Source organism: Stenella coeruleoalba (assembly GCF_951394435.1).
Source record: "Stenella coeruleoalba genome assembly, chromosome: 10".
Lineage (NCBI taxonomy): Eukaryota > Metazoa > Chordata > Mammalia > Artiodactyla > Delphinidae > Stenella > Stenella coeruleoalba.
In genome coordinates this window covers 7,978,377-8,002,093 of record NC_137156.1, presented here as the reverse complement: position 1 = coordinate 8,002,093, position 23,717 = coordinate 7,978,377, and the positions used below count along the sequence as shown (strand labels likewise).

At 38.7% G+C, this 23,717-nt stretch overlaps 1 protein-coding gene across 1 annotated transcript in view; it reads right to left on the bottom strand.

The window, feature by feature from the left end:
* Nucleotides 1–23,717, bottom strand: part of LOC307193016 (synaptonemal complex protein 2-like) — a 57,848-nt gene that overhangs the window by 20,513 nt on the left and 13,618 nt on the right. Inside the window, exons 7-17 of the mRNA XM_079934417.1 lie at nucleotides 17,307–17,449; nucleotides 15,644–15,737; nucleotides 15,069–15,166; nucleotides 14,150–14,207; nucleotides 13,972–14,053; nucleotides 6,460–6,508; nucleotides 5,251–5,398; nucleotides 4,406–4,455; nucleotides 2,212–2,341; nucleotides 1,053–1,126; nucleotides 817–886 (exon numbers count right to left, since the gene is read on the bottom strand). Of these exons, the coding sequence (XP_079790543.1) occupies nucleotides 817–886; nucleotides 1,053–1,126; nucleotides 2,212–2,341; nucleotides 4,406–4,455; nucleotides 5,251–5,398; nucleotides 6,460–6,508; nucleotides 13,972–14,053; nucleotides 14,150–14,207; nucleotides 15,069–15,166; nucleotides 15,644–15,737; nucleotides 17,307–17,449 (996 nt within the window). The remainder of the gene's footprint in view (nucleotides 1–816; nucleotides 887–1,052; nucleotides 1,127–2,211; nucleotides 2,342–4,405; nucleotides 4,456–5,250; nucleotides 5,399–6,459; nucleotides 6,509–13,971; nucleotides 14,054–14,149; nucleotides 14,208–15,068; nucleotides 15,167–15,643; nucleotides 15,738–17,306; nucleotides 17,450–23,717) is intronic.

Sequence of the window (23,717 nt, the reverse complement as noted above, 5' to 3'; positions counted from 1 at the left end):
AGAAAACAATTAATACAAAGGCACTAGTAAGTCCTTACAAATCAATGATTACTTTAAATGTAAATGGAGAGTGGAAGCTAACGCAACATTATAAAGCAACCACACTCCAATAAAAATTCATTTAAAAAAAAGAAAAGAAACGTAAATGGATTAAATTCTCCAATCAAATGGCACACAGTGGCTATATGGATAAACTATGACCCAACTATATGCTGCCTACTGGAGACTCAACTCAGCTTTAAGGACGCACACAGGCTCATAGTGAAAGAATGGAAAAAGATATTCCATGCAAGTGGAAATCAAAAGAAAGCAGGAATAGCTATGCTTGTATCATTCAAAACAGACTTTAAAGTCAAAAAATTTAACAAGAGACAAAGAAGTTCATTACATAATGATAAAGGGGTCACCCCATCAAGAGAACGTAACAACTGTAAATATAGGCACCCAATGTCACAGCACCTAAACATTTTAAGCAAACGCTAACAGATCTAAAGGGAGAAAGCGACAACACTATAGTAGTAGGGGACTGCCTTCTGTGGGGTGGGAGAGGAGGCATGCCGGTTGATGGGACTTGTGTCCCAGGCTATATGCTTCTCGACACAGACGTTCTTGTTCCTGAGTGAAAACCTCTGCTCCTCCCCTTGACCTTCAGGCACATTTGGAGCTGGTTAAGCAGATGGCACTGCCCTCTCCAAGGCCTGGCAACTGTCACTCTGTATAGTGATTGTATCTGCCTCAATTTGAATAACAGCCCAGTCTGCCAAAATCAGATTAATTTTGCTTTATTCTGCAGAAAGAAGTTTAGAATCCTCTCACCTCTGTCTTCCAAGTTTTGCAGTTTATGTTTGAAGCCAGTACTTTTCACCAATGACTCTTGGGTCACAGTCTTAAAAAAAAAAAAAAAAAAGGCCACAAATACATGTATTCATGTCGAAATAAGAAACACATGGTGCTACATTATCCCTTAAGAAGGAATAAGCTAGTACATTAAGCAAATATAATATTAATTCTGGAAAACCAGATGAATAACCAACAATTAAATAGTACAATACCTCAGATACATTTTCTTCAACATCTGAGTGTTCCAAGGAAGAGAGATCGCTCGGTGGGGGGGGACTTTGAAGTTCTGAGCATTAGAGAGAATGAATAGTTTTAAGGGAATAAACACACTGAGAGGCAATAACATTTCACTATCAGTCTATAAATTAAATTTCAACATCCACTGCCCTACCTCCCGCAAAAGGACACAGTTCTAAAAAAAAAAAAAAAAAAAAAACCCAAACCAAAAACCACTTTATATCTTGCAGGGCATGCATGGGTATTAGGGGTTACAGGTCTGTAGATAAAATGAATAGCCAGTTACCTACTAGGTCAGCACCTTTAGTACCTGCCCATCTGGCCCCAAACACACAGCAAGGACTCTGCCACCTCAACGTGGTCCTTCTCTTTCCTCTCTTAGATGCACTCCCTTACTCCTCTTCCTCTCTGTTATATTTCCCTCTCTCCTGCTATATTTCCCTCTCTCCTATTTTCCTTTCCCCACTTCTTTTCTTCCAGTGGCAGCCAAATTAAGAGGCTGGCAGTCACGTGCTTGCTAATGCCACCATGTGCCTGCCAACGTGCAATGCTCTAAAATGATAGGTGAAGAAAACAAAATCCCTGCTCTTACCAACTTAAAAAAGATGTGAATTGTTTTCATAAAATACAGCGGGGGCTGAGATAAACCTTACAGGTCAAGGGTTGGCACACTCTGGCCCCTCAGGCCAAATCCAGTCTGCCACCTGGTTTTATAAATAAAGTTTTATGGAAACACAGCCATGCCCATTGGTTTACGTCTTATCTGTGGCTCATTTGGAGGTACAAATGCAGAGCTGAATAGATGCAACAGAAACTCTAGGGGCCAAAAAGCAAAAAGCAATTACTCTGGTCCTCTACAGAAAAAGTTTACCAACCCCTGCAATAAATCATCATTTGAGCTTCTTGTTATTTTTAAAGTGGAAGAATACCAGCAATTCTTATGCACAAGCTGATCTCAAATGTTAAAACAGAATTAAAACAATGTCCTCTGTCTTTTGTTAATGAGGGCATAAAAGAGAAGATCAATCATACTTTCACACTTTCTTCAACGGATATTAAAATACATTTTTCTTTTTCAAACTACCTTTCCCAAAATATAATTTTTTCTACGTAGATTGACAGAAAATCACATACCTATCTTCTGGGCAGAATCTTCAGGAGTTAAAAAGGCAGAACTACTCTGAAATTCCGTTCCAGAAATTTTTGGAGGTGTGACATTATTTTGCCTAGAGGTATCTTTCCGTAATGGTGTTAGAATTTTAGCCTGAAATAGAGTATTTTTTATAAAGTGTTAACTTGTTTTGAGTGGTTGTGAATGTTATCGAAACATTCCAAGACATTTCCAACATCCTTTTTAAATGATTAAGTATTGGATATGCTCCATTTGAAAAAACCAGTAAGACCATAAGATCGCAGGGTTGGAAGCACATTAGGTCAGGCATCAACTGATGACTGCAAGTCAAAGTTCTCAAAGTGTGCTCCCAAACCACAGGCTCGGCAACACCTGAGAATTTGACAGAAGAGCAAATTCTCAAGCCCCAGTAACAATGTGCTCAATCAAAAACTCTGGGGACAGGACCCAGCAATCTGCATTTCCGCAAGCCATCCTGGTCATTCTGAACACTAAAGTCTGAGAACCACTGCTCTAATTCAGGAGTCAGCAAACTACAGCTCACTGTAAATAAAGTTCTTGTAAATATAAGTTTTACTGGAACACAACACATCCCCTCATCTGAGTATCGTCCATGGCTGCCTTCACGCTACAATGGCAGAGTTGAATGGCTGCCGCAGAAACCATATGCCCGAAAAGACGGAAATATTTAGTATCTGGCCCTTCACAGAAAACGCTTGCCAAGCCCTGCTTCTAAGTTATTCTCTTAAACTCCAGCACAGAGAAGTGAGTTCTAGATACCAATGTCTGTATAAAGTCAGCAATGCCCTCACTGAAAATCAGCACAGACTTCTTGTCAGCTGCACGCCTTAAATTGATGGATTCTCAAAGCTTTCCTGTTTCTTCTTTGGTACCTATTTTTCTAAAAAGCTATATATTGCTAAAAACTGTTCTTTTGGCCTATTTCTAACTGATAACTCCTTGTCTCAGGTTGAACTATTCAACAAATATTTAGGTAGTTGCTCTGGCTCACAGGTTTGAGCTATAAACTCTCTCGGTCACCTCAGAACATGAGTGTCCCTTAGCCTCACAGAAGGCAGCACCCCGCGCCCCCAGGCTGATGGCAGAAGGCAGGTCGGGCAGGGAGGGCAGATGACGAGCTACTGTTAGGGCACTAACAACATTCTATTTCTGTACACGCAAGCAGGGCGCTGCTCATGCCCTGAGAATCCCAGCAGCTGCCCTTCAAAAACTCTTAAAGACTTCGCACTATATTCTGCAGTTTGTGTGTGTGTGTGTGTGTGTGTGTGTGTGTGTATGTGTGTGTGTGTGTGTGTGTAGATACATATATATAATATATGCACAGATATGTATTATATATGTATTACATATATTAGATATGTATTATATGCATGTAATATGTACATATATGTATTTTAAAATATAAGTATATATAGTTTGTACATATAAAGTATATGTGCAATTATATATAATACATATCATATACATGATTATATGTTACATATTTTATATAAAATATCATATACACAGTATATATATACACACACTATACTATATATATACTATCTATCTAATTTCATTTGACAAAGGACAAAAGCCAACTGCTTAGAGAGGTAATTCAGCTAAAAGCATGATAAATTAAGCTCTGAATTGGCCCAGAGGACACTCGTGTCCATGTTCTTAACTACTTTGATATAAAACAAGGATAAGTGAGAGGAATTAAGAAACTTTCAGGGCTTATTCAATATTTGAAACGGCTGAAGGCATTTCAACTGCTTGCAAAATAAAGACTTAAATGTTTAAATCATTAAAATCGTTGAGAGTAACATGTCAACAAACTGAGAACTAACGGAAGAATTAAACCAAGAAGTTTATTTTAAAATATAAATTCAAAAAAGCATACATTTGCAGGAAATCAGAAGAGCCCAGATTTCAAGCTTAGTTCATAATAAACATCTTGCAACAAATTTGCAACCGATGAAAAAAGATCCTAAATTTTTACCCAAGATTCATATAAAATGTTTAGAAGTCCTTGAAGTTTCTATTGAAAGTGGTTCACATACTAGTAAACCACTGGTTTATTCTTCTCATATTTCAGAAAGGAGTTTTTTGAGAAATAAAGGTGGTTGAAAGAGATCAGCTTGTTTCAAGCTTACACCATGAGGGCACATGGCAGCCCAGACAAAATTTACTTACTTCATCTTTCTCAAGGTCACTGCCACTACTGAGGGGGAAAATTGGCAAGGCTAGAATGGAAGGGAATAAGAGTACGGTGGGTAAGTTTGCTTATAAGAAATACCCAAATACACACTAGAAGCAATTCCCATTTCCCACAGCTTGCTGAAATGTCTAGCTCTTATGATCTAATTACCCACCTTTGTTCCTCACTACCCAGCATGAATTCTCTGCTCCAGATCCCGTTCTGAATGCTGTTCTCACATCTTTCTAGTTTTACCTAATTAGAATGCTTCCCCTTCTCCACACCTCTTCAAATCCTATTCTTCTCCCAAGGATTAGCTGAGGTCCCACCCAGCTCTTCCTTGAAGCTTTTCCTGATGATTTCAGCTTACGCCAGATTCCTCTTATCTGAACTCCTTACTCCATTTATCCACAGCTCAAATTTAACAAGTATTGGTCGATTCCATATTCTTTCACACCGTTTTACATATGTACATTTTCCCTTTCCCGTCCACAAGGGAAGGAGGACCACATGATCACATCTCTTTGGCACCCACTGCTCCCATCACGTATTGAAAAATTAATATCTGATAATTTATTTGAAAAGTGACTGGAAAGAAAACACACACCAAACTTACTTTTTTTTTTTTTTTTTTTTGTGGTACGCGGGCCTCCCACTGCCGTGGCCTCTTCTGTTGCGGACCACAGGCTCTGGACGCGCAGGCTCAGCGGCCATGGCTCACGGGCCCAGCCGCTACGCGGCATGTGGGATCCTCCCTCCTGGGCAGGGGCACGAACCCGTGTTCCCCGCATCGGCAGGCGGACTCCCAACCACTGCGCCACCAGGGAAGCCCCAAACTTACTTTTTATGTTACTTCTGGTTCTTATCTTTTTTCTATTAGTATATGACTTTAGGGATTTCCTTTTTTGGTTACTGGTCCAAGACAGTTCACTGGCACTAGTACTTGAGTCTTCATTACTCTCCGAGAAGAGGTGTTTCCTATAATTAGACTTTTACAAACACAGTGATAAATGAGAACTATTAAAAGGACGTTAGTACCATTTATGTGCAATTAAACATATGACTATGAAGTTAGACAAAAGAGAAGTAACTCCTTCTTCTAGAAGACTGGGCTTTCTTCCATAATGAAAGGGCACAGAAGTAAGGAGAAGGGAGAAAAAGAGGATGATTATTTCATTAGTTCTCCACCAAGCGGCTATAGTAAAAGAGACCCAATCCTCTCTAATCAAATACTTGTAGCTGTAGAGATGGTAGATGACTTTCCAAAAGCTGATGCACCTGACTACTGGGCCAACACTAACTTCAAAACACTAACCCATAGGACTGAGAACCACCGCTAAAAGAAAGTCAGAAGGAGCTTTAATCTGTTTGTTTGAAGCCCATGATCTCTTATTTTAGAAAAAAAAAATTTCATTTACTGTCTATATATATATTTTTTTTTAACGTACTGACAATAGACTTAAACTCTGCTTCCCAAAGCAAGAACAACAATGGAGAGATGGAAACGGGCACACACAGGAACAAAACCACGTCACTGACTCAGAGCAAAAAATTTCTTTTCAATTCATTAACACTTCTGATTCTATTCAGAGTAAATCTCAGCTGCTAGTAGGTCTTTAATATTTCTCTTCTACTTCATAATCTTTTTTTTTTGTTTAACAAAGCAAGAACAGACTTTTGGCTCAAGGCCTAATACAAGGAAAAGTACAATTCAATATAACTTTGTTATTCTCCGTCATATTTATTTGGGGGCTTACCAACTATTTGTTACAACTAATGCTGACCTTCCATTTCAAAGTGAAATGCTTTATGCATGTGGCTGATTCACTTTGGTGTACAACAGAAACTAACACAGTATTATGAAGCAATTATACTCCAATAAAGATCTATTAAAAAATAAAAATAGAAGTGAGGAAAGAAAAATAAAACAAGCTTAAGATAAATTTAACTGAGAAACAAAGAGTAGAGTAATGGTAAAGTTTGAAGATGGTATGCAAATAACTAAAACATGGGAAGGACTGCCCCAAAACAGTGAAAGTGATTCCATTACCAACATCCTTGTTTCTTGCTTTCTGTCACCCTCCAAAGCAGACTCTTCCCTAAAAGCAAAATACATTGAATTAATGGAACTGTTTCACCAACATCTTCTCCTTTCCCAGCTTCACAGCACTTTTTCTTTCCCTTTACACGTCCTTTGATTGTGAGCCCAACTCATGGGAAGTACCCCATTCTGAGACAAACTTTCTACCCTGCAATCCATCTCCATACACCTTCTGCCTGCCAACAACTGGCTATTTAACACAAAACAAAACTTTATTGAGCCCTTCTCTGTCAGGCATCCAAAGAAGCGGCTGGCAGGGTGACGTCAGCAAGTAAGCAGTGAGTGTGACGATGCTACAGAGCTGTTTCCCGCCTGGCTCTGCCTTAGAATCAGCTGGGCGCTAAAAAGGCAAGCTCTTCTTGATGATTAGTGATGTTGAGCATCTTTTCATATACTTACTGGCCATTTGTATATCTTCTTTGGAGAAATGTCTATTCAAGTCCTTTCCCCATTTTTTTTAATCAGGTGTTTTTTTTGTTTTTTTTTTTTTTGCTACTGAATTGTAGGAGTTCCTTATATATTATACTTCAGATATTTACCCCTTATCAAATACAGACAAGTCTTTCTATTTGCTACCATATAGAAAGAAACTTGATTTTTTTACGTTAATCTTACATCCTTTGATTTTGTTAAAGGGGAGTTGTTTAATGGGGACCAAGTTTCAGAAAGATGAAGGTGAAAAAGCTCAGGAGACGGCTGGTGGTGATGGCTGTCCGACAACGTGAAGCTACTTAACGCCACTGAACGGTACACTTGAAAACGGTTAAGATGGTAAATTTTACATTATGCCTATTTCATCACAATTTTTAAAAGGTTATGCTAACACATATATATGGAATTTAAGAAAAAAAATGTCATGAAGCACCTAGGGGTAAGACAGGAATAAAGACACAGACCTACTAGAGAACGGACTTGAGGATATGGGGAGGGGGAAGGGTAAGCTGTGACAAAGCGAGAGAGAGGCATGGACATATATACACTAGCAAGGGTAAGGTAGATAGCTAGTGGGAAGCAGCCGTATAGCACAGGGAGATCAGTGCTTTGTGACCGCCTGGAGGGGTGGGATAGGGAGGGTGGGAGGGAGGGAGACGCAAGAGGGAAGAGATATGGGAACATATGTATAGGTATAACTGATTCACTTTGTTATAAAGCAGAAACCAACATGCCATTGTAAAGCAATTATACTCCAACAAAGATGTAAAAAAATAAAATAAAATAAAATGCCTATTAAAAAAAAGTTAGTCTTACACTGTTAGTTTGTGTGTGTTTAGTCTTGATAGGGATACAGTAGGAAAATCAAATAGCTAGTTAAAAATCCCACTAGGGGATTATAGACAGACAGGGAACTTCAGGGAGCTTTGGGAGACCATTGTAAGTTAATGATCACTCAAGAAAGCAATCGGAAAACCATGAAACAAAGCAGGCTTGCTTAACAACAGAACTAACAACAAAAATATACATCAAGTCAATGATGTCTGCATCCTGCTGGCTGAGGTAAGTTAATGATCCCTAGGACATGCTCCTCTGCACATGCTAAAAACAAAAATATAAGGGAAAGGTGACATTCCAAAGTAGAAGACCCTCATTACACTGAAACCTGAGATGACTTACCATATTTTAGCATACATTATCATCCTTCTGCTGATTTCAATAGCGCCATGACCGTCCTGGTTTGACCACTAGGGACAAGAAAACTCCCCTGTCCGACATGGAGGAGGAGGTGATGAGGGAAGCTTGATGTCTACTCAGGAATGAGGAAGAAAGTGGATTTCTCCCCCCTCCCCACTTTTCCTTTGTTTATAAAAATGTAACCCATTAAGTGCTAGGGGCAGAGGCCTCTCGCACCTCTTGTACCCCTCACAAGCCTCCTATACTAATAAACTCTTTCTTTACCTGTCACTCTGCCTCTTGCTGAATTCTTTCTGTGCTGAGACAGAAGAACCTATGCTCTACTGAGTCCCGAAATGCGTTCTGCGGTTTCAGTCTGAATTTATAAGCAGCTACAGGTGCTGTTTTATTCCAACATGGAACAGCTAAAAAGCTCTGAGCAGTACCCAAGATTTCTTTGCAATACTGGCATCTGAACATCCCTTTTAACTGAAGTACTCATTTGCAGAACAAAAAAACAGAGACCCGGAGATGAACAGATTACTCCAGTCAGGAATCTTTAACTCAGAGTCTGTGGTGTTACTGTTAGATGCTCTAGGGGAACTATGTACCCTCCATAAGTCCAAGACCTACCCTTCTGCTCTATGTGGAAATATTCCGTAGGACCAAGCATGCAGCCCCTTCCCAAAGCCGAATCTGGACCTCTAGGAGCAAGAGCAACAATGTTCCATGCCTCTCAGAATGAGAAAAAGGATTCTCAGATTCAAGTGGGGCTGAAGAATTCTCTCACTGCTGAACGGAGGATCAGACAGGCACAGAGAGTGGCAGCAGGTTACTGGGAAGGCACAGCCCCGGCAGGGTTGCCTTACAGCAGCACACTTCCAAACCATGCTGGAAGCCCCTGCCAGCGCCCCACTCCTTCTGAGGCAGATGTGAGAGGAAGAGGTGAAGTCGGAAGAAACCTGGATTGCTCCAAGGATCTTAAAGAATGAGACACTGGGGCTTCCCTGGTGGCGCAGTTGTTGAGAGTCTGCCTGCCGATGCAGGGGACACAGGTTCGTGCCCCGGTCCGGGAAGATCCCACATGCCGTGAAGCGGCTGGGCCCGTGAGCCATGGCCGCTGAGCCTGTGTGTCCGGAGCCTGTGCTCCGCAACGGGAGAGGCCACAACAGCGAGAGGCCTGCGTACTGGGAGAAAAAAAAAAAAAAAAAAAAAACCTGGACAAGAAAGTGTGATGGGAAGGAAGTGTAGGGGTAGGGCAGGTTTCTACCCTCTTCTAGTTGAAAGAGATCCTTGAACAATGAATGGCTAGCTATAGCGATGGTATAAAAACACTACTTTTTCTTTCCTGGCTCATGGCCTGACAGAAATGTAGGCTCTATTCCTGGCTTAGAACTCTCTCTTCTTTTTTATTTTTTTAGAAGGACATCAGCTCAGCTTTTATTTGTTTATTTATTTCTGGCTCTGTTGGGTCTTTGTTTCTGTGCGAGGGCTTTCTCTAGTTTTGGCAAGCGGTGGCCACTCTTCGCTGCGGTGCCCGGGCCTCTCACTGTCGCGGCCTCTCTTGTTGCGGAGCACAGGCTCCAGACGCACAGGCTCAGTAGTTGTGGCTCACGGGCCCAGTCACTCTGCATCATGTGGGATCCCCCCAGACCAGGGCTCGAACCCGTGTCCCCCGCACCGGCAGGCAGACCCTCAACCACTGCGCCACCAGGGAAGCCCCAAAACTCTCATTTTTTAAGGTCAAGAAAGAACAAATTTCACAGTATGACAGAGTGCTTTAAACTAACATCATAAAAGGAGAAACAGCACTGTTCATATATAAATTGTAAACCCTTAAAGCCCAAAACCAATATAGGCTGACACAGAAAAACAATAGAAGAGATATCTAGTAACTCACAGAAGAAGAATGGTATTGGGGAGGTGGAGCCACAATAACATATAAAAACTAATGAAGTAAATAAAGGAAATTATAACACACTGAGGACCCTCTGGGGGATTGTGTGGTTCTGGCAGAGGAATGAAGAAATAGCCCACATCAGTATTGGATCTGTTCATTCATTCATCAGTCCATCCATCAGTGAAATTGTATTACTGAACCTATTGACAAAAATGTCTAGCAAGTAGAACCCTCAAAGATTGGGACTTTGCTGCAGTCCAGTGTTTAAGACTCTGCACTTCCAATGCAGGGGAGTGTGGGTTTGATCCCTCGTTGGGGAACTAAGATCCCACATGCTGCATGGCACAGCCAAAAAGAAAAATAAATCAAATAGAACCCTCAGAGACTGCTGGAGGAATGTAAAATGCTGCAAAGACTTTGGAAAACATTTTGGCACTTTTTAAAAAAGTTAAACATATACCAATCATGATCCAGCTATCCCATTCCTATATATTTACCCAAGAGAAAAGAAAACACATCTCCATACAAAGACTTACACATGAATCCTCAGGGCTTTACTTGTAACAACAAAAACCTGGAAACTCAAATGTCCATCAGCAGGAGAATGGATAAACAAAATGTGGTATATCCATACAGTGGATCCACTATTCTCCATACTACTCAATAATACAAAAGAATGAACTGTTGATACATGATGAATCTCAAAATAATTACACTGAATGAAAGAAGCTAGAAAAAAAGTACTTATCGTTTGGTTCCATTTAAATAGATTTTTAAAACTACAAACTCATCTATAGTGACAGAAAGCAGACCAGTGATTGCTAAGGGTCGGGGTGGGAATGCAGAAAGACAGGAGGGAGGGGTTTCAAAGGGGCAGGAAGAAACTCTCGGAGATGACGGATACGGTCCTTATCTTGATTGTGGTGATGGTTCCTGGGTGTAGACATATGTCAAAAACTGTATGTCACAGATGGAAAAATCTTCAACAAAATACTAGCAAACAGAATCCAACAGCACATTAACAGGATCATACACCATGATCAAGTGGGGTTTATCCCAGGGATGCAAGGATTCTTCAATATACACAAATCAATCAATGTGATAAACCATATTAACAAATTGAAGGAGAGAAACCATATGATCATCTCTACAGATGCAGAAACAGCTTTTGACAAAATCCAACACCCATTTAGTAGGCATAGTGGGAACGTACCTTAAGATAATAAAGGCCATATATGAAAAACCCACAGCTAACATTGTTCTCAGTGGTGAAAAACTGAAACCATTTCCTCTAAGATCAGGAACAAGACAAGGCTGTCCACTTTCACCACTATCATTCACATAGTTTTGGAAGTTTTAGCCACAGCAATCAGAGACAAAAAAGAAATAAAAGGAATCCAAATCAGAAAAGAGGAAGTAAAGCTGTCACTGTTTGCAGATGACATGATACTATACATACAGAATCCTAAAGATGCTACCAGAAAACTACTAGAGCTAATCAATGAATCTGGTAAAGTAGCAGGATACAAAATTAATGCGCAGAAATCTCTTGCATTCCTATACACTAATGATGAAAAATCTGAAAGAGAAATTAAGGAAACACTCCCATTTACCATTGCAATAAAAAGAATAAAACACCTAGGAACAGACCTACCTAAGGAAACAAAAGACCTGTATGCAGAAAACTATAAGACACTGATGAAAGAAATTAAAGATGATACAAACAGATGGAGAGCTATACCATGTTCTTGGATTGGAATAATCAACACTGTGAAAATGACTATACTACCCAAAGCAATCGACAGATTCAATGCAATCCCTATCAAACTACCAATGGCATTTTTCACAGAACTAGAACAAAAAATTTCACAACTTGTATGGAAACACAAAAGACCCTGAATAGCCAAAACAATCTTGAGAAAGAAAAATGGAGCTGGAGGAAGAAGGCTCCCTGACTTCAGACTATACTACAAAGCTACAGTAATCAAGACAGTAGGGCACTGGCACAAGAACAGAAATATAAATCAATGGAACAAGATAGAAAGCCCAGAGATAAACCCACGCACATATGGTCACCTTATTTTTAATAAAGGAGGCAAGAGTATACAGTGGAGAGAAGAGAGCCTCTTCAATAAGTGGTGCTGGGAAAACTGGACAGCTACATGCAAAAGAATGAAATTAGAACACTCCCTAACACCATACACAAAAATAAACTCAAAATGGATTAAAGACCTAAATGTAAGGCCGGATACTATAAAACCCTTAGAGGAAAACATAGGCAGAACACTCTATGGCATAAATCACAGCAAGATCCTTTTTGACCCACCTCCTAGATTAAGGGAAATAAAAATAAACAAATGGGACCTAATGAAACTTCAAAGCTTTTACACAGCAAAGGAAACCATAAATAAGACGAAAAGACAACCCTCAGAATGGGAGAAAATATTTGCAAATGATGCAACTGACAAAGGATTAATCTCAAAATATACAAGCAGCTCATGCAGCTCAACATCACAAAAACAAACAACCCAATCCAAAAATGGGCAGAAGACCTAAACAGACAGTCCTCCAAAGAAGATATACAGATTGCCAACAAACACAGGAAAGGATGCTCAACATCACTAATCATTAAAGAAATGCAAATCAAAACTACAATGAGGTATCACTTCACACTGGTCAGAAAGGCCATCATCAAAAAATCTACAAACAATAAATGTGGGAGAGGGTGTGGAGAAAAGGGAACACTCTTGCACTGCTGGTGGGAATGTACATTGATACAGCCACTATGGAGAACAGTATGGAGGTTCCTTAAAAAACTAAAAGTAGAACTACCATACAACCCAGCAATCCCACTACTGGGCATATACCCTGAGAAAACCATTATTTAAAAAAAGTCATGTACCACAATGTTCATTGCAGCACTATTTACAATAGCCAGGACATGGAAGCAACCTAAGTGTCCATCGACAGATGAATGGATAAAGAAGATGTGGTGCATATATACAATGGAATATTACTCAGCCATAAAAAGAAACGAAATTCAGTTATTTGTAGTGAGGTGGATGGACCTAGAGTCTGCCATACAGAGTTAAGTAAGTCAGAAAGAGAAAAACAAACACAGTATGCTAACACATATGCATGGAATCTAAAAAAAAAAAAAATGGTTATGACGAACCTAGGGGCAGGACAGGAATAAAGATGCAGATGTAGAGAATGGACTTGAGGACACTGGGAGGGGGAAGGGTAAGCTGGGATGAAGTGAGAGAGTGGCATGGACATATATATACTACCAAATGTAAAATAGATAGCTAGTGGGAAGCAGCCACACAGCACAGGGAGACCAGCTCAGTGCTTTGGGACCACCTAGAGGGGTGGGATAGGGAGGGTGGGAGGGAGACACAAGAGGGAGGAGATATGGGGATATATGTATAGCTGATTCACTTTGTTATAAAGCAGAACCTACACACCATTGTAAAGCAATTATACTCCAATAAAGATGTTAAAAAAAAAACTGTGTCAAAAATTTGATGTTAAAGTATACATCCAATTGTACACTTTAAATATGTATACTTTATTTTATTTCAGTTATATCTCAATAAAGCTGTAAAAAAAAAAATCACAGGTATGACCCATTCTTCAGAGGCCTACATGGAAAGTGGCAATAAAACAATGCCAAGTAATACATGTTTTCTGGCGAGGGATATTCAGTGTTCTGCTACAGAAAACTACATCACCAAAGATAACATTGGGACTATAATGGTAGAGACGCATAGGTCAAGAGAACTTTCCAGCCCTGCTCAAATCATTCTGCAGAAAACTGCACACAATGTTCTCTCCTTGTGTGGAGCACAACCAGATGCAAAAAAGGGGGAAAAACCTAGACAGTTGAATTGTAATTAATGAGTCACATTAACAGCAATCTACACGCTTTATGAGTTTTGAAAATCACGTACCTAGATGTATCATTTAATTCAGGAACCTGCATTTTTGCTGGTGGTTCTTGTAAATCTAAAGAATATTCGAGTTTTGAAGTAACTTCCAAGCATGAAAATGAAAAACAAAAATTATTAAGCATCTCAAGTAAACATTTAAATATACCATTCAAGTCTTATGACAGAAAAAAAATCTGACCTTTTTGTGTATCATCCAGTTTCGATTTTTCAGGTGAATTATCAGCTGTATTTGTTTGCTGCAGAAAAACATATATACCTAAGTTTAACTATGTTGTCTTTGAAATTTTTTACAATTCCAAAGAAAAGCATTTAAAGAGTAGGGTATCAGGCTCTTTGTTCATTAGATTTAGCTCCAAATGACTGTTGGCTGTTCCAGAAACGTCAATATCTACCCTCAGAAGATTTGCCACCATCAAAGACAATCACAGAGTGTCTCAGAGTTACTAAGGGAAACATCAAAGGAAGACTTACAAAAATGTCTTCAACAGCATCATAACTGTCGAGATATGTACGAGTTCCCAAAAAGACAATCTATCTGGAGGAATAATCTTTGGTGTATTTGTTTTTAAAAAAAATCATAACACTATCACATTTCTGTATAATGTGTCCATGTAATCAAACATAAGAAAATGGACTGAACACCAATACAGGCCAAGCAGTGTGTTAGGTGCTTTATGTATTTATGCTTTTAATCCTAAGACGGCCACACTGTAAACCAGCTATTACCTTTGCTTTACAGATGAGAAACCTCAGGCTCAATGATGTTAAGTAATTTTCCCAAGTTCCCATAATCAGTAAGTGAAAACCAGGTCTGATTCCAAACATTAAGCTGCTTTTCCCAAACTCAGTCTCCAGATCCCAAATGAAGGAATGAGGCAAAGCCAGCCAAGTGACACATTCCGCGGGAGAGCCAAGATGAGTGAAAGTCGAGAAAAAACAAACACGGCAGGCAAAAGTAATTTAAAGGAGGGGATAGTGAAAAAAGAGAGAGATGGTTGACCAGGAGAAAATGGACAACAAGCCAGAGAGTCAGCCTCCACCTGCCAGCATCCTGGTGGATACAGTTCAGCATCTTGTCCCCAGTTCCCTGTACTCACAGTAGGCTCAGACGGGTTATTTAAGGGGAGAGTTGTTGGGCAATTGTTATCTTCAGCACTGGTCAACTCTGCCAGCTCGGTAGATTCCTTTGCTTGGTCTATACACATTAAGAAAAGAGCAATAAAGAATGGTAACAATAACCATACACAATGCTGCGGACACCCTCCAAATGCTCTTCATGAGATTCATACTGCAAGTACATCACCATCTTTTGGTAAGAGCTGGTAATTAGGACCTGCTATGGGCACCTTGGAAAACTGCTTTTGGGTCTAAATCATAAGAGATATGTAACCTGTGCAGGGCCAGCTTCATGGGTAGACAGGGCCCTACACACTTGCCTCCTGCCACCCCATCATAATTTCTCTTTTGTCATTTCCAATTGACCCAAGACAAACTGTATCAGGTGGAGAAAATAATTCAAGGTTTAATCAGCAACTTTTCTTTCTCCAAAGGTATAATAACACATTAATTACTCCTATATGACCAAAGGTTTTCAGTGACCTCTTTCAAGTAATATTTTATCATTGCTTCTCTATGCAATCTAGGTAAGAAATTTTGTTATTTCCCAATATACCTGTCTCTCTTTCGTGGCTGCTAGGAATCTCAGTGTCTTCTTTCTCAAACTCACCAGAACGGTCTGAGGAGATTTTCGTCTGGTCAGGCCTCACCTGAAATGAAAACCAAAAATCACATGATTTTTAAAAGCAGTAATCCTTTTAAAAATTTATTATTAACAGACCTAAAGAGACATAGACAGCAATACAATAACAGGAAGGGACTTTAATACCCCACTTACATCAATGGATACATCACTCAGATGGAAAATCAATATGGAAACATCAGCCTTAAATGACATGTTAGATCCAATGGACTTGACATATACATAACATTCTACCCGAAAGCAACAGATTACACATTCTTCTCAAGCACATATGGAATCCAGGATAGATCATATATTAGGTCACGAAACAAGTCTTAATAAATTTAAGAAGACTGAAATCATATCAAGCATCTTTACCAACTACAGTGGTATGAAACCAGAAATCAATTACAAGAAGAAAACTGGAAAACTCATGAATACATGGAGATTAAATAACACGCTTCTGAAAAACCAACAAGTCAATGAAGAAATCAAAAGAGATTAAAAAAAACTTTTGGCAAATGAAAATGGAAATGCAACATACCAAAACTTATGAGGTGCAGCAAAAGCATTTCTAGGAGGGAAGTTCATAGTGATAAATGCCCACATCAGAAAAGAAAAGAAGGACTTCCCTGGTGGTCCAGTGGTTAAGATTCTGTGCTTCCAATACAGGGGGCACAAGTTCGATCCCTGGTTGGGGAACTAAGATCCCGCATGCTGTGCAGAGTGACCAAAATAATAATAATAATAAAGAAAAGAAATAACTCAAATAAACAACATATCTTTACACCTCAAGGAACTAGAAAGAAAAATAAATGAACCCAAAGTTAGTAGAAGGAAGCAAATGAAGAACAGAACGGAAATAAACAAAAGACACTGAAAAAACAATAGAAAAGATCAATGAAACTAAGAGCTGGTTCTTTGAAAATATAAACAAAATTGACAAACATTTAGCTGGATTCACATATATATGTGTGTGTATCTATCCATCTATATTTAAAACAGCATATTATTCAGCCATAAAAAAGAAGCAAATCCTGCCATTTGCAACAACATGGGTGGACCTTGGGGGCATTATGAAAAGTGAAATAAGTCAGACAGAGACAGACAAATACCGTATGATCTCACTTGTATGTGGAATCTCAAAACCAACAACAAAAACAAGCTCATAGATACAGAGAGCAGATTGGTGGTTCCAGAGGAAGGGGTTGAGGGTAGGCGAAATGGGTGAAGGGGGTCAAAAGGTACAAACTTCCCGTTATAAAATGCATATGTCACGGGGATGTAAGTTACAACATGGTGACTATAGTTAATACTATATTGCATTTTTGAAAGTTGCTCAGAGACTAAATTCTCTAAATTTTTTTGGTTCAAAAAAAGACTTCTAACAATGGTGATAGTTGTCAACTAGTCTCATTGTGGCGATTTTTTCACAATATATACAAAAATGGAATCATCATGATTTACACCTGAAACTAATATGTTTTAGGTCAATTATATCTCAATTTTTAAAACCCCAACATGGAAATGTAAGAGACAGGAAATCATACTAAAACATATTTACTGATAAATAATTAAGAAGAATTAAACATGCCACCTGTTTGTCATCTCCTAAAGCTTTAATGGAAGCTTGTGCTATGTTGAATTGCAATTCAAAATGAATTTCTATTTTCATCACTTCTTTGTTTCTGATATTAATAGGCTTCTTCAGGTAAATTTTGAGCATCTTCATCTCAGTTTCTAGCAAAAATAAAGTATACCAATGTAGATCAACATACTGAAAGGTTAATATTTTTAAATTTTATAATTTTAAATAACTGCACTGGGATATTTGTTCACTGTCCAGATTCTTCCACAATGAGAAGTTGAAAAGAAATCATTTGAATAAAGTTACTCTGAAATTATTTTTATTAGATGCACATGTGTGTTTTTACACACACACACACACACACACAAAAATATGTTTAAGCAGTTAATCTAGCAGAGATAGAAGTAACTTAGTAGCATAGCAAATGAGATATTTTGTCTTCTAAAATTCAATCCATTTTTTAAAGAACATTTGTGAATACAAAGCTATCATCTGTAACAGGTATTTTACTTCTCAATATATTAAGCACAACACTCATTCTCATTCTATCTGTCTCTCTCAGATCCCACTCCTTTCTAAAATTCAAAATAAAATCCACTGTTCTCAATATACAGACTGGAATAATCCACACTCATCTCAACAGATTCCACTTAAAGAAGAGAAATGGAAACATTCTCCAGAGAGGCCTAATTCTCAGACAACAGTCTCCTTGAGGGCCTCCTACCAGGACATCAGCCCTTTACTGACAAATAGTAATTGGTTTTAGAAGAGAAAATAGTTTAGACCACAGTTCATAGCGAGCCCAAGAATAAGCCACAGGAAGTACAAGCTGTGTTGGAAGCAGCAGGGGTGAAAAGAGTAAAACCCATGAAAGAGCAGGCAAAGCTCAGGGTCCCAAACTGATGAGCATGAAAAGAGGAAAAAAGAGACACACCTGGGTCTAGATCTGTGGCCAGTGGTACTCGAAATGTGGCTAGTACAACATGAATTGCATTATAAGCATAAGATACACACTAGTTTGTGAAGACACAGTACCAAAACAGAGAAGGTAAAACATCTCATTAATTGTTCATATTGATTACACGTTAAACTGTTAATATTTTGGACATACTGAGTGAAATAAATATATATTATTAAAATTAGTCCACTTGAAAAAAACTTTTTAATGAGGCTACTAGAAATTTTTTTATATATGGTTCAGATCCTATTTCTATACAACAGTGCTGGCCTCTAGTAAAGTTCAACAATCCCCCAAATGCTGATCTTACTGGACATTCAGTCACTGCAGAGAAAGTCTCTAAATCCCTGTAGCAAAAGTAATTCTAAACAAGGTCTGAAAATGTAAATAGCTAGTTGGGCTGTGGGGCTTGGTACAAGGGCAAGAAGAAATAGCCCGAGGGCTGCCCTCAACAGGCTCCTAAAACACTGTCAACCCCTTAGCAGGAAGGGCTCAGCACACAAAAGGCAAGTCTTGCTTGTAGTGTTTGCTACACAAGCTTCAGTTGCCTCGGCTATAAAACTAAAACATCACACCTACTTCCTCCTGCTACTGTGAGGCACTTTATGAATTTTAAAGTCTCCCCAAAATGTGATATATTTATGAAGTGTAGAATATTAAGTTTGGCAAGTTGGTTGCTGAAAATCACCTCAACAGCAAAGTTCAGGTTCAGAAACTTAAAATATGTAATGTTAGGGGTACCACAGTCAGAAAATCCATGGAAGTCTATAAAAATATTAACTTCAGAATAAACACCAATGATATTTTGCATACCTTAAGTGAACAGTAACAGGTAATGACTATATAAACCAAGTTACTCTTAACTTATGATTATATTGAATTTACATTTCTAGTAAGATGTTTATAAATCCCTTTCCTTTAATACAGATAGGAGACACCTCCAACTCAACGTATACTATCTTTCCAATGTTGTGACTGTGAAACTGCTCGTTTGTGCTTCTTCCCATCTGTGACACCATAAGAAATATATATTTGATCTTGGCCTTTGTTCCTGACACAGAGCTTCTGAAACTCATTTTAAGTGATGGGGTGCTGGGAGCATCTTTTGTTCTAATATTTGGTCTTTGACCCTGGTTCCTGACACCAGAGCTTCTAAGACCCTTGGAATGCCCGGGGTGATGAGTATTTTATAAGTTAATGAGGTGACTGGGGGTTAGAGGACTGGGGGTTGGAGGACTTAAGGATGGGGACTGGTCAAAAACTTGCACAAGCCTCTTAGATAGCCTCATCCACCAGAGGGCAGACAGCAGAAGCAAGGAGAACTACAATCCTGTACCCTGTGGAACAATAACCACATTCACAGAAAGACAGACAAGATGAAAAGGCAGAGGGCTATGTACCAGATGAAGGAACGAGCTAAAACAGAAAAACAACTAAATGAAGTGGAGAAGGGCAACCTTCCAGAAAAAGAATTCAGAATAATGATAGTGAAGATGATCCAGGACCTCAGAAAAAGAATGGAGGCAAAGATCAAGAAGATGCAAGAAATGTTTAACAAAGACCTAGAAGAATTAAAGAACAAACAGAGATGAACAATACAATAAATGAAATGAAAAATATACTAGAAGGAATCAATAGCAGAATAACTGAGGCAGAAGAACGGATAAGTGACCTTGAAGACAGAATGGTGGAATTCACTGCTGCGGAACAGAATAAAGAAAAAGAATGAAATGAAGTCAGCCTAAGAGACCTCTGGGACAACATTAAATGCAACAACATTCGCATTATAGGGGTCCTAGAAGGAGAAGAGAGAGAAAGGACCCGAGAAAATATTTGAAGAGATTATAGTCAAAAACTTCCCTAACATGGGAAAGGAAATAGCCACCCAAGTCCAGCAAGCGCAGCAAGTCCCATACAGGATAAACCTAAGGAGAAACACTCCGAGACACATAGTAATCAAATTGGCAAAAATTAAAGACAAAGAAAAATTATTGAAAGCAGCAAGGGAAAAATGAAAAATAACATACAAGGGAACTCCCATAAGGTTAACAGCTGATTTCTCAGCAGAAACTCTACAAGCCAGAAGGGAGTGACATGATATACTTAAATTGCTGAAAGGGAAGAACCTACAACCAAGATTACTCTACCCAGCAAGGATCTCATTCATATTCGATGGAGAAATCAAAAGCTTTACAGACAAGCAAAAGCTAAGAGAATTCAGCACCACCAAACCAGCTCTAAAACAAATGCTAAAGGAACTTCTCTAAGTGGGAAACACAAGAGAAGAAAAGGATGTACAAAAACAAACCCAAAACAATTAAGAAAATGGTAATAGGAACATACATATCGATAATTACTTAAACATGAATGGATTAAATGCTCCTACCAAAAGACACAGGCTTGCTGAATGGATACAAAAACAAGACTCATATATATGCTGTCTACAAGAGACCCACTTCAGACCTAGGGACACTTACAGACTGAAAGTGAGGGGATGGAAAAAGATATTCCATGCAAATGGAAATTAAAAGAAAGCTGGAGTAGCAATACTCATATCAGATAAAATAGACTTTAAAATAAAGAATGTTACATGAGGAAGGACACTACAAAATGATCAAGGGATCAACCCAAGAAGAAGATATAACAATTATAAATATATATGCACCCAACAAAGGAGCACCTCAATGCATAAGGCAACTGCTAAGAGCTATAAAAGAGGAAATCAACAGTAACACAATAACACTGGGGGACTTTAACACCTCACACCAATGGACAGATCATCCAAACAGAAAATTAATAAGGAAACACAAGCTTTAAATGACATAATAGACCAGATAGATTTAATTGATATTTATAGGACATTCCATCCCAAAACAGATTACACTTTCTTCTCAAGTGCACATGGAACATTCTCCAGGATAGATCACATCTTGGGTCACAAATCAAGCCTCAGTAAATTTAAGAAGACTGAAATCATATCAAGCATCTTTTCTGACCACAACGCTATGAGATTAGAAATCAATTACAGGGAAAAAAACGTAAAAAACACAAACACATGGAGGCTAAACAATACGTTACTAAGTAACCAAGAGATCACTAACAAACTCAAAGAGAAAATCAAAAAATACCTAGAGACAAATGACAATGAAAACACAACAATCCAAAACCTATAGGATGCAGCAAAAGCAGTTCTAAGAGGGAAGTTTATACAAGCCTACCTCAAGAAACAAGAAAAAATCTCAAATAAACAATCTAACCTTACACCTAAAGGAACTAGAAAAGAACAAAAAAAACCCAAAGTTTGCAGAAGGAAAGAAATCATAAAGATCAGAGCAGAAATAAATGATATAGAAACAAAGAAAACAATAGCAAACATCAATAAAACTAAAAACTGGTTCTTTGAGAAGACAAACAAATTGAGAAACCTTTAGCCAGACTCAGCAAGAGGGAGAGGACCCAAATCAATAAAATTAGAAATGAAAAAGGAGAAATAACAACTGACACTGCAGAAATACAAAGCATCCTAAGAGACTACTACAAGCAACTCTATGCCAATAAAATGGACAACCTGGAAGAAATGTACAAATTCTTAGAAAGGTATAACCTTCCAAGACTGAACCAGGGAGAAATAGAAAATATGAACAGACCAATCACAAGTAATGAAATTGAAACTGTGACTAAAAATCTTCCAACAAACAAAAGCCCAGGACCAGACGGCTTCACAGATGAATTCTATCGAACATTTAGAGAAGAGCTAACAGCCATCCTTCTCAAATGCTTCCAAAAAGTTGCAGAGGAAGGAACACTCCCAAACTCATTCTATGAGGCCACCATCACCCTGATACCAAAACCAGACAAAGATACTACAAAAACAGAAAATTACGGACCAATATCACTGACGAATATAGATGCAAAAATCCTCAACAGGGCTTCCCTGGTGGCACAGTGGTTGGGAGTCCGCCTGCCGATGCAGGGGACATGGGTTCATACCCCGGTCTGGGAAGATCCCACATGCCGCGGAGCGGCTGGGCTCGTGAGCCATGGCCGCTGAGCCTGCGCGTCTGGAGCCTGTGCTCCGCAACGGGAGAGGCCACAACAGTGAGAAGCCCACGTACCGCAAAAAAAAAAAAAAAAAAAAAAACCTCAACAAATTACTAGCACATAGAATCCAACAACACATTAAAAGGATCATACACCATAATCAAGTGGGATTTATCCCAGGGCAAGGATTCCTCAATATATGCACATCAATCAATGTGATACACCATATTAACAAACTGAAAAAGAAAAACCATATGATCATCTCAATAGATGCAGAAAAAGCTTTTGACAAAATTCAACACCCATTTATGATAAAAAAAACTCTCCAGAAAGTGGGCATAGAGGGAACCTACCTCAACATAATAAAGGCCATATATGACAAACCCACAGCAAACATCATTCTCAATAGTGAAAAACTGAAAGCATTTCCTCTAAGATCAGGAACGAGACAAGGATGTCCACTCTCACCACTATTATTCAACATAGCTTTGGAAGTCCTAGCCACGGCAATCAGAGAAGGAAAAGAAATAAAAGGAATACAAATTGGAAAAGAAGTAAAATTGTCACTGTTCGCAAATGACATGATACTCTACATAGAGAATCCTAAAGATGCTACCAGAAAACTACTAGAGCTAATCAATGAATTTGGTAAAGTAGCAGGATACAAAATTAACGAACAGAAATCTCTGGCATTCCTATACACTAATGATGAAAAATGTGAAGAGAAATTAAGGAAACACTCCCATTTACCAGTGTAACAAAAAGAATAAAATACCTAGGAATAAACCTACCAAGGGAGACAAAAGACCTGTATGCAGAAAACTATAAGACACTGATGAAAGAAATTAAAGATGATACCAACAGATGGAGAGATATGCCATGTTCTTGGATTGGAAGAATCAATATTGTGAAAATGACTATACTACCCAAAGCAATCTACAGATTCAACGCAATCCCTTTCAAATTACCAATGGCATTTTTTACAGAACTAGAACAAAACATCTTAAAATTTGTATGGAGACAAAAAAGACCCCAAATAGCCAAAGCAGTCTTGAGGGAAAAAATCGGAGCTGGAGGAATCAGACTCCCTGACTTCAGACTATACTACAAAGCTACAGTAATCAAGACAACACAGTACTGGCACAAAAACAGAAATATAGAACAAGTCAGAAAGCCCAGAGATAAACCCACACACCTATGGTCAACTAATCTATGACAAAGGAGGCAAGGATATACAATGGAGAAAAGACAGTCTCTTCAATAAGTGGTGCTGGGAAAACTGGACAGCTACATGTAAAAAATGAAATTAGAACATTCCCTAACACCATACACAAAAATAAACTCAAAATGGATAAGAGACCTAAATGTAAGACTGGATACTATAAAACTCTTAGAGGAAAACATAAGAACACTCATTGACA